This window comes from Punica granatum, chromosome 6 (genome assembly GCF_007655135.1).
Source record: "Punica granatum isolate Tunisia-2019 chromosome 6, ASM765513v2, whole genome shotgun sequence".
Lineage (NCBI taxonomy): Eukaryota > Viridiplantae > Streptophyta > Magnoliopsida > Myrtales > Lythraceae > Punica > Punica granatum.
In genome coordinates this window covers 24,246,505-24,258,338 of record NC_045132.1, presented here as the reverse complement: position 1 = coordinate 24,258,338, position 11,834 = coordinate 24,246,505, and the positions used below count along the sequence as shown (strand labels likewise).

The following is an 11,834-nucleotide window of genomic DNA, read 5'->3' as shown; positions in this document are numbered from 1 at the left end:
GTTCAGTGACCCACATTACGAGAAACATCAACGGCCAAAAAGATGTTATCATTGAGAGCAACAAAGTTAATTCGGACATTTTAAGATAATCACTTTGTGAGGCAAAAATGGTTGTAAATGCATCTCCGGCCCAGAATTCATCACTTCTGATTTCTACTTTCTCATCTGCGTGAAGAGCTCAGGAGGCTTATTCGTGTTTCCTCCACTACCAGCAAAGCCGGAGAAGCCCCCGGCTGCTTGTTGGCCACTGAAAGCCCCGAATCCACCTCCTGCCAAGTTCAAAACACCACAATATGATATTAATACGTATGTGTATATATGTAGATATGCATCTAAGCACAGAATTATTATCAATAACTATACGAGACAAGTATCCAGATGTTACCAGCTGCTGGAAATCCACCGCCAGAAGCAGCCCCAGAAAATCCTCCACCAGCTGAGGCTGCAGCTGCGAACCCTCCAAATCCGCCACCCGTGGAGGCTACACCGCCACCTGCACTAGCATTGGTGAAGCCCCCACTTGCCGAGGCGGCACCAGCAAACCCACCACCAGTGGAACCAGCCGCAGCAAATCCACCGCCAAAACCACCAGAAGGGGCAAGACCTGCCCCTGGAAGGCCCAGACCTATCTGCCTCGATTGCCCAAAGGAACCGAGAACTGATCCCAGTGCTTGCTGCCCGGCCCCGATCTGTGCAGGCTGACCAAACCCACCTTGAGTTGGGGGAGCCTGCGAAGTGGGTGCTGTAACTCCAAAGCCTCCGGAGATTGGACTTGAACTCTGCAGTTGTGGAGCCTGCGAAGTCTGAGGAGATTGCAAGCTGAATGATGCAGGACGAAAGAGCTCCCCACTGGGAACTGTTAATGTGACTGGAGAAGAGGTCGGAGTAACCGTCCCCATGTTTCCAAATGATGATCCGAATGGATTGCCCTTTGAAGCAGAGGAGAGAGTGCTGCTTCCTAGCCCGAATGCATTAAGGCTTCCTAAATTGAGACTAGGTGCACTACTGTTAGCCTCAGGTGCCTCCTCCTCCATCTCATCTTCCTCAGGAGCTGCGGCTTCTGGAGTTTCAACTTTCTGAGATGTGGCACCCCCAGTAGCCGGTGCAAAAGTGGGGAACAGATCAAGAGTGGGAGACGGTTGCTCTTGCTTTGTAGTTAAGGTCATAGTCGAAGAAACAAGGCTTGAAGTTCTGTTAGCAGAGGTCTCATTCACTGAAGGCAGAGCACTCGAGATTTCACTAGTTGAAGTGGATGCTTGCGTGAGTGTCAACTTGGGACTAGGTTCGCTAGTTGAAGGCTCCTTGGTAGGAGGCAGGGCCTCAGGAGAAGAAGTTACATCTGGCTTAGGAGTGACCTTTCCGAGGTCCGGTTCTACCTCAGGTTTACGAGATTCCGGGAATGATTTCATGGGAGAGGTGAGAGAAGATGAAGTTGTCATAGGTTTTGAAGCTGGAAAGGACAACGAGGAAGAGGAGGATGGGGAGAATAAGGATGAGGATGTGAAGGAGGAGGTGGAGGTAGAGAACGATGGAGAGGATGAAGAGAAAGAGGAAGTTACCGAGGTTAGTGATGGAGATAAAGAAAATTTAGAAAATGGCGACTGATTAACCTCTGTCGTTGCCTTGCTAGTAGTCCCAGATCCACCCAGTAACAGTTCAGACGATGTGGCTGTTTTGACTGAAGGTACAGTTGATGACGAAGACTGCTGAGATGAAAATGAACTGATGATTAGCAATGACTTGGAAGAATCCACTTTAGAGTCTGTTGATAGAGATACCGCCTCAACAGACGAGTTCTTAACCATTCCAAAGCCAAACTGAGATACCTTCTCGAAGGGAGCAGGAAAAGGTTGAGGTACAGTCTGCCCAATCGATGAGGTGGAGAAAGTGCCTTCACTTTTCACAGTGAGATGGGGCGAGCTCTCATTCATCTTCGGCCCTTGCTTAACCACTTCAAAAAGTGATTTTGTGAGCTCAGTCGCTTTAGCAGTTGAAGTAGATACCTCACCAGGCTTCTTCTCAGTGGGAATGGTCTCCAATGGTGGTTGAAACGACGGCTTCGTCTCCTTAGTAAGTGCAAATGGCTTCTCGGTAGTAGCTCCACTGACTGGTTTCATGGTAGTAAGATTATTTCCGCTACTGGTTTTGCTTTGTCCATCAATTAGTGGTGATCTGGAGGATGACGAGATACTAGATCTCTGATATGTTGGAGTTGGTCCAGATCCTAGGGATTCGTTAACAGGGCTGAACGGCATAAATGGGCTTTGAAACAACTTTGTCTCATAACTCTCCTGTGCACCTGCAAGATGAGTTGAGATGAATCATATATGAGATCTGCTGCTCGGATATAGCTCTTTACATTTTTAGGGAAGTATATCAATTCAGAGCTCACCATCGTTTGCTAATTGAAATGAGAAAGTAGAAGGGGTAGTTTGATTCCTTCGAGCAGTTGTTGATCTTTCAGAAGAGCTGGGATGATGCTCATCCATCAACAAGGGGGATTTGCCCGTGCCGACCTTCCAACTTTCTTGTAGTTGGATCCTTTTGACTGTTGTCTTGGGAGGCTCAAAACTAGTCAAACCCTACATCAGATAAATAAGAGCAAAAGATTAGTTAAATTTTCAACTGCTTATGTCGTGCTCATACTAGTCAATCGGCAATTAACGCATGACTAGAAAGAATCTTAGCAGGTGATAGATTTCCAACAATTTAATCCGTTTCTTATGAATATTAAAAAGTTTATCCAGATTTGCAACAGGTACATAAGACATGCTTCTTTTTTGGTAATTGATCCTTCATATTTTATATTTAACTAAACCATATCTTGCAATGATTTTCCCTTTTTTTTTTAGTAATTAATCCTTGATATTTAACTAAGAGTATCGATAAACTATATGATTCTTTACATCTTTCTGAAAATAAAGCTGATTCGATCAATCATCACCTGGCCCAAAGAGTCTCTCCGCCTCCGAGCAGTTTCTGGTTCAGAAGGCTTAAGAGCACTGAACTGCTTTCTCCTGGATTGATCTTTATTTGCAGCAGAATTTGAAGAGAGGATCAATTTCTTAGCAGATGGGGTATCGCTAATTTTAGTCCCCACAGGAGAGCTGAAGGAGTCATCATAGGGAAGACCGATAGTGTCAAATAACTCCTTTTTGACACTCTTTGGTCTAACTGGAGGTGAATCAATACTCAGAATCTCCATTTGGCTCGAGAGACAATCAGAAAGTTGCTCAGCAGCTACTAATTGAGAATTTATTGTGTTGTGTAAAGTATGCAAGGACTGAACAGATCTGCAAGAAAACGTATTTCTTTGGTTACACAAAAAAAAAATGTGGTGTGTTCTAAATCAGAAGTCAAAACTAAGTAGCGGCCACAATGTTGCAGTCAGAAATTATGCATACTAAACTCATATATAGACATGTCAAAAAACTTCTCCCACCTTGAGGGACCAAATCGTGTTTGGTAAGCTTGTCGACCTCTGGGACCTCCTACACTGTCACTAAAGTTCTCGAGTTCTAGTGTGTTGAAATGCCTTTCCAGTAGAATGAGTTGATTTGTCAAATCCTGAAGTATAAATGAAAGCAGCTTCTTCAATCCATTGAGGGATACTTCAGATAGAATAAAGGAGGTGAAGAGAAACAAGTTCAGGACCTGATTTAGTTTCATTATGTGCCGCCGCTTCAGCTCAAGTTCTGTGCTTAACTTTTGGCGGTTCCAAAGCTCCCAGTATCGATCGTCAGTAGCTTGTTTGATGACGCCTTCAATATATGCTTCCCTTGCCAAAACTGGAGCAAACAAAATGATCAGACACCATGAATAAGATGCAGATCACCGCAAAAGAAGGGTGCCATCACAAAGATCGCATGCAAATTGAGCTGTCCCAGTTGAATGACCAAGTAGCTTGGCAAAACAAAAAGTAGACAGTAGAGGTCAGTTGTCCGAAAACCATAGCTAAAAGAACAAGCATCTTATATAGATGGAAGATTTGAAAGGCAGAAAAGCAGAGCTATCTATTTCACTAACGATGGAAAACATTGATATAAGGGATGTAATATATTATCAACAGTAACAATACAGCATTAAGCTAGGTGAAGAAACTGGAACACTGAGATATATGCCGTCAAGTAAGTACTTTAGAAATGTTAGAATACCTTGAACAGTTTTATCAAGAAGCTGCTGAACCTCCTCAAGTCGTTCATCCATTATACCCTGGAATATCCAAGGGTGTTACTATTTAACTTTTATAGAATAAGCACAAATGTATTAGCAAATGGATGCCGCAGACAGCAATAAAAAGTTGGATGTGGGGAGCTAATTGTGACAGTAAGAGGAAAAATCAAATATTTTCCAAACTTATCCAAAAAACAGAGAATATCGGATAAAGCAGGATTCCTCTATGAGTACGAGAATTATATTCAGGGTGGGAAGGTGAAACCAAAAATTACAGATACCTGAAGAACCTCCAGATATACTGTCTATCTAGATCATCCCATATCTAAAGATGCATAATAAGTAGCAAATTTTGAAAATATTGATGATGAATTTGGCCGCTGATATCAAGCAACAAGTTCGTTACATGGTTATCTTGAGCTTCCAGGAGAAAAATATAACTGAAAAATTAGCTATTAAGCTCACCAACATAGTCTAAGAAATTACCTTCCACACAGTGCATTGATCAGATTGAGTATCAATTCCCTTCTCTAGTGCTTCCACGGAACTTTTCTGAGCTACAATACAGGCATCCTTGAAACCACCCTTTCCTTCTATAAAGTCTAAAAGCATATCTAATTCCTTGACCATCTCCTTGATCTGACAGAAGAAACCAGATTTGAGAAGCACATTAAGAAGCAAACATTTAAATCCATGCACCCCATCCCACAACATAAATCAAGAATGAGAACCTATGCAACCATGTACTTTATGATTTACAGATTTTCTGGGGAAATTTGGCAAATAAGATCAGCTGTTGCACTACTGTAGATCAAAGAACATCATCTATGAAAGAGAAAAGGGCAGTGATATGAAATCTCCCACAACTACATATAAGAGTCTAGGTCCAAGCATTAAAGATCATGTCAACAAGTTGCACCATCTTCAGCTCTTAAAAACCACAGGGCCAAAGCCTAGAATTGAAAGCAAAAGTTTCAATTAAACGAGAAATCAAAGTCCAATGTACTAGCTAATTGACCAATGTAGATCGCTATGTAGAGACACAAAAATTATTATCTTATTAGTAAACAAGACATTAGTTTCAACACCGAATAAATGCAAGATCAACTCACATTTCCAAACTGCTTTGACATACTAGGTTCACTTTTCTTGTCTTCTTTGGAGTGAATAAACTGATTGCTTGAAGAAAAACCAGATGCAGGTTCCAGAAAAGATAATTGCGAGCTGCGAATAGAAGGTAAGGATTCAATAGGCCCAACTGTTTTTGAAGCCCTCTGTCCTACTTGATGTGAAACACCAGATGAAATCACAGGAGGAGAAGGGGCAGTGGCTTCGTTCAAATATACAGGTTTTCCTATCAGGGTTTCTGGAACATTTGCAGTAGTTACACTAAAAGCATTGATCTCGGATCTGTTGCCTACAAAGTCATTTGAAAATGTGAATCTAGACCCAAAATTAGTTGAGGGTATGACTTTCCCACTTGCCCAGGTCTCTGATGGCGATATCTGGAAGCCACCTGACCCTATTTTACTATTTACTTCCTTCGCAGCCTCCACACCATTTTGTATCAATCGGCTTGCTCCATCATTTAAAGATTTGTCTGCAAACGAAGCAGGTGAAGGCACTACTACACCTACTCTTTGAGCATCTGCCTGACTAATACCTTCCTTCAAGCTACTTGACTCTCCATGGAAAGGGAACTTCAAAATTTGGTCAAACGATCCAGTCTGGACGTCGCCCGTGACACTTGCTTGAAAATTTGTGTCTCCGAACTGCTTTACACTGTTTAACTTTATTTGCCCCTCAGCCTTAGATGGCTCCACGTGTGTGAACAGTTTTGCTTCTCCCGTTCCAGAAATCTCTACATTCTGCTCTGCTTGAGCACCCACAACTGTACTTGGTTGAGATATTCTGATTTCAGGAGGCCCTAGGGTAGTTTCCTCACGGACTTCCGAAGTGACTTCCTTGTTATGGTCATCTTTTTTAATGTCTGGACCAATATGCAAAGTAGACTCTGTGAATCCTAAAGAAATGCTGGAGGGACTGTGCTCTTGAGAAACAACAGCAGGCATATCCTCTTCCTCGTCAGAAAGTTGTGCTACAGATGCAGGTGAATCGGCCCTTTCCAAGAGACTGTGAAAAATCCTTTTAATATATTGCCCAAAATACCAAAAATGATAGTAAAATATTATCAAGTCCATAGACTAATAAAGGCACCGCGAGAACAAGGTGATTGAAAGATACCTAACAACATGGAACATAGTCAGCTTTCCCTCCAACGTAAGACAAAGAAGGACACAATATGGTGAAAGTTCTCTTTCTTCCTCAACCCCCAACTGAACCTTGACTTTGTCTCGCATGGATACTGTGTCGACGCAAAGCCCCACAATCAAATTGTCATCACCATTTTCTAAAATAATCAAACCGAAATGATCTCATTAGCACCAAATTATGAGTGAAGTACACAAGTTACGAGAATCGACACAGGAGAAAATCCACAAACACATACACGAGAAACACAAAACACAGCAAAAGACAAGTGGAAAACTTCAGCATTTGTTAATACACCATCATCAAAGCCAAACTAAATGTTATATTAATATTTGACCTATTAAAGGAATACCTAGTACTCTAAAGGGACTGACTAGATAAGAATAATATTTCCAGCACTCAAACCTAGATAATAGAGAATTTTTCTGCCATTTAAACATCTAAATAAATCTTAGCACGCAGGGATCACTCGTTATAACTTTCAAGTAGTAACAGACCTTGAAGTTCAATCCTTGGCAACCATTTATCGCGATCGATGTCAACAACCACTGCTTCATTTTCTTCCTCACCAAGTGCCCAGCTGAACAATCTAATATGCTCATCTGTATTTTTCCGGTTAGCTACAATTGCAAGCTGGCTGCAAAATGCAAAATGAATCATTATCATCCCATCAAAGTGTCATAACATGAACGAATGGACTGGAAAAGTTACAATGAAGTTTATATCTCAGAACATACGTGATATATTATGTAGACTAGGATCACATTTTGAGAGCTTTACAAAAACAAGTCCAACTAAGAAAGAACTTCAAGACAGAGAAAATGGTCCTCTTTTAGGTTAATTGGGCTGTGATTTGATAAACTGAAGAAATCAAAAGCAGATCTATGAAAATCACATTATCTCAAAAAATAAACCCATTACATAAGTTGTTGACTAAAGTGGCACTTAAAACAAGGAGAATTATGCAGAAGATTAATGGCACATATAACCTAATGGAGTCCATTCTATTAATAGCACCAAAAGTATACTCGGACACCTAACAAATATTCCAATATAAGGCTAGATAAAATGCCAATCAGCTGAAATTTTGAAAAATAGAGCTGAGTGTAAGCGATATGAACGTGAGAAGTTTTACCATTGATTCAGATAGCCAAAGAACATATAAGGTCCATTTCCAATTGGCAAAATATCGTCGGTGATTCCAGCAAAAACATCATAGAAGGAATGGACCACCATTTGAGAAGCCTGCAACAAAGATGTTCCAAGATTAGAAATAAACATAAAAATATATTTCAAAAGTAATTATTTAGAGCAAACAAGCAAGACATTTTAGTTAGTGTAGTGTTTATAATAGGGTGAGTTCTAATTTCAAAAAGGCCAAGGTTAATTGCCAGAGGCAATCAGAAGTTAGTTAGTCACCTAAGTTTCGCAAGTCTATCTCCTCCTATATGTGACCACCTTAAAAATGCAAACAAGATCAAAGCATCTTTATCTACATGGGGAGGAAAAGGGAAAAGCAAAATAAACAATGAAATCGATAGTAGACTTACATCCTCAATATGATCAATCCGACCACTTTTGCACCTTATCACTTCCACAACATAGTTTTCCTCCAAGCCATCAGTGTTTAATTTAAAGCATCCGAGAATAATACAATCACGTCGGATCCATTTGAGTGAATCCACTGAGAAAAAATTGCACAGGACACTTTATGATCAGCAATTAACTACAGAAAAAAAAAAAAAAAGAGAGAGAGTAGGAACAGGTAAAAACATGATGAATGGATAGATGTAGGAAATATAATCTCACGACTCAACATAAAATCTAAATCTATTGCATAACCTACTTTAAGATGAATGAACATATATAGAAGCTAACATACCTTTCACATCACAGTCCTCAGTCCATGAATTAGAAGACAATGAAAAGCACAACTTTTCCTTCAATTCTGAAGATACAATACTTAGCTTGTTCCCTCTTGCCATAGCAATGAAATTGCCTTTGACGTCAACTATAGACAATTCAAACAGAAGTTGGTGAGCAAAATTATAACCAGTGCATAAGGGAAACCACAGCTGTTCAAAACCAATATTATGCATAAAATCCAAATTGAAGAAATAAAAATTACTATAACAACCAACTGTAAGTATCATAAGCAAAAACCGAATTGTTCTTAAATCTCCATAATACAGTAACTGATCCACAATTATAAGTTGCATCCAAACAAAAGAGTAGACCACAAGGAGAAAATAATTGTTTAGTTTTGAAAATGAAGACTCAGGCCATTGTAAGACCATTTTGAAAGAATCTTTTGTGTCACTCGAAAAGATCACAAACAACTCGACCATCCATTGAGAACCTTCAATTAATGATCAATACTGAAAAATAGAGAGATCTGATTAATGATTTCTTCTCTGATAAGCAGTCTTTAAATATAGCAAAGCAAGTTAACTAAAGGAGGAAAATGGATTGGGAAACTCATTATGCTATAATGAGGTATAGGAGCCAATCTTCCATACGGAGAATAAAGCATACCTGCATCAATGTTGTCCATAACACAATTTGGAGAGCTGCCCACATTTCCATGATACAACTCCCCATGATTAGAGAGAAGAATAAAAGAGTTTTCCATTTTCTCCAGCCACCGCATGTCCTTTAGAAAACTTGATTCCTCAACAGAGCACGAGGAAACAGGTTCTTTCTCCTGCATAATTAAGCCATGGAAGTGAAATTAAATATCGAAAACTTATACCTAGTGCAATGAACCCAATGTGACCAAATCAAAAAAGAAAAACGCTTCTAATTGTGTTCGTTCTGCTTCGCGAATGAATAGCATCTGAGCGCAGAACCCAATTAAGTTTATAATTATTGCAAGAAGACCTTAGCGCATCAAACCAAATGGAAGAGGCAATGCACTTGAATATAGACATCACTTGCAGCTGGAAGCTAGCCTTTACCTTGTTAAGAAGAGAAGCGACCGAGAAGAAGTAAACATCCCTGCCAACAGAAGCTGCAAGGATCGAAGAATCGGGAGAAAGCGACAATATGCGGACTTTCCCGATCAAAACATCCACAAGGCTCAATTCCATCACGGACGAACCGCTCCCTTTGTCCTTGATCTCCTTGGCTGCCTCCATCACATCCCCTGTCCTCGCAACACAAAATCCTACACGACCAGCACACCCTCAAACACAGAAACCTCCACAAGCACATACACAAGAAACCTTAAACAGGCAGTATTACAAGTGTGTCTGCAAATTGAGCTCACCAGAGGTGTGGGCAATGAAGACGAGCTGGAACTGCTCCGAGACGGCCAGAGGCTGAGAGGGAAGGCTCTCCAGCTCGTACAGCTTCGAATCGTCATCTCCGCCCTTCGTCGGTTTCACCGGCACCGGTTCGCCGACTCTGTCGAAGAAGAAATCGCAGGTCTCTACATGCTCTCCTTCCGTCTCGTCCCTCAGCTCAACAAGGGACGCCATGCTCGGGATTGTGCTTCAAAGAATAGAACCAGAGCTCGCCGGAGTAAGTCCTGATATCTCCGGCAATGTCGAGCTTGGCCGGAGCAGCAGCAGAGGGATTTGAGCGGAAAGGAGTAAAGCAAGACTGTGAAACTGAGTTGGGGCGAGACGAGTCTAGTGCTGGCGAGTCGGGTGGGTTCCGAACCCGACGAGTTATCATGCAAATGACTTACGATTGATCATCTCATTCATGCCCTTATAGTCTTACTTTTTTACTAAATGCCCCACACTTATTATTTATGATAATTAGCTCCCAGTGTTATACATTTGTTTCATTTAGCCCCTTCTCTAAACTATTGCAGCAACACTGTGCTATTATTGCACAAAATCAACAAACGAGAAGCTTTTCGCCTGAAATGGGTTATTTGCTCCCCATGTGATGTTCTGTGAGATGGCTCGTCAAGTCCGATGATTATCTGCGAGAACTACGGGACACGAGCATCTTTCTAATAAGGAAAAACGCTAGTGCGACGAACATGCATTATTTTTCATAATGCTATATGTATGATTATACAACAATTCACCGAGACAGACTTGAGAATATTCGGTTTCGATGCAAACATGTGACTATCGACTTCCGATATGCTTACGTTACTATGAGGATGAAGAAAAAGGGGAAATATGCTTTGGGATGTGATATTAAATGCTATTTCCTTTCATGTGAGTGTAATTAAGGCCATCTAAAACCATTGCTGCCACCACCGCTCCCACTTCACACCTTTCATGATCAGTTCATTACATAATCACTGATCCCATCCATTTATCAAACACCACCAATTCAGTCAGACCTCACAAGGCCATGAGATGAAGGACCTCTCCTTCCTCCTCTTGAAGAACACCTTCGGCGCGAAGATGAAGAAGGGCATTCGAACGTTCTGCACCGGCGATGGCTCTACCTCGACCCTCAACCAGGGCCCTGCGGAGCTCCCAGCCGAGTTGCCGGAGCCAGAGGTGGAGCCTTCCCCCACCCTCGAGGAGATGATCCTCCAGCTCGAGCTTGAGGAGGAAATAGCCCGGGCTCAGAAGGAGGAACAGTGCCGCCGGAGAATGTCATCCGTCAATAGCTCCGACATCCTCCGGTCCGCCCGGAATGCCTTGAACCAGTACCCCCGGTTCTCCCTGGATGGGAGGGACGCGATGTACCGGTCATCATTCAGGAACTTGTGCCACCCTGAGGCTATAATGCCCGGGAGGAGATCGTTGTGTGGGCCGGTGGACTATGATTACGACCACTACCTCAAGACAAGGCTCTGCAGCACGCAGGTGCCGGGCAAGGAGGTTCTGGCAGGGGAGAGCGTGGTGTGGTGCAAGCCTGGCGTGGTGGCCAAGCTGATGGGCCTAGATTCAATACCAGTGCCGGTGGGCAGGAGCCGACACGGTAAAAAAGATTCAAACCCGACATCTTCGATCAGGAGGCAGAGCCTCCGGAGGAAGACAGAGAGGCATGAGCTGGAGAGGAGAATCGCAATGAACAATCTGAACAGCTACCATGGGAGAAACAAGAGGGAAGGGAACAACCTCGGATCATGTTCGAGGAATGGTTATTCTGTTATGAAGCCAGTGGCTGTGGAGCCAATAGAGAGTAGTTGCAGAAGAGATTGGGCGAAAAAACACAGCATTTGATTTCTCTTTATTCGTCGAAAATCCATAAGATCTCTCCATTAGGTTGAGAATTCGAATCCTAATCAATCAACGAGTTGTTTCGATCTTGAGATTGCATCAGGAAGTGTTTCAGCTCGTACTTATCAATATGGCTTTCGTCAGCCAAATTTTTGTACACCACTGAATGCCCCACCAACAGGCGGATCTTTGCATGTGTATAAATACTTGAGATGACGCATGGTACGCACGGTAGGGGTGTTCATGGTGAGG

General features: G+C 42.1%; 2 protein-coding genes across 3 annotated transcripts; one reads left to right on the top strand and one right to left on the bottom strand.

Annotated features, from left to right (window-relative positions):
• Positions 1–15: 15 nt before the first annotated feature.
• Positions 16–10,105, bottom strand: LOC116209895 (nuclear pore complex protein NUP214). 2 transcript variants are annotated; one of them, XM_031543645.1, is made up of 18 exons: positions 9,713–10,105; positions 9,402–9,610; positions 8,980–9,148; positions 8,327–8,455; positions 7,995–8,128; positions 7,580–7,689; positions 6,942–7,081; positions 6,418–6,583; positions 5,286–6,306; positions 4,660–4,812; positions 4,155–4,212; positions 3,655–3,788; positions 3,443–3,567; positions 2,945–3,293; positions 2,393–2,582; positions 1,827–2,299; positions 386–1,703; positions 16–269 (listed from the first exon to the last, which is right to left on the bottom strand). In XM_031543645.1, the coding sequence occupies exons 1-18, from the start codon at positions 9,921–9,923 to the stop codon at positions 154–156; spliced, it is 5,205 nt and encodes a 1,734-aa protein (XP_031399505.1). In that variant the 5' UTR covers positions 9,924–10,105; the 3' UTR covers positions 16–153. The 2 variants fall into 2 exon arrangements, with proteins under 2 accessions (XP_031399505.1, XP_031399504.1); XM_031543644.1 differs by having other exon boundaries at positions 386–1,706; positions 9,713–10,104.
• A 553-nt stretch (positions 10,106–10,658) lies between these two features.
• Positions 10,659–11,671, top strand: LOC116210494. The gene has a single exon (XM_031544375.1). It carries the CDS (start codon positions 10,767–10,769, stop codon positions 11,583–11,585), a length of 819 nt encoding a protein of 272 aa, XP_031400235.1. The 5' UTR covers positions 10,659–10,766; the 3' UTR covers positions 11,586–11,671.
• The last annotated feature ends 163 nt before the right edge of the window (positions 11,672–11,834 follow it).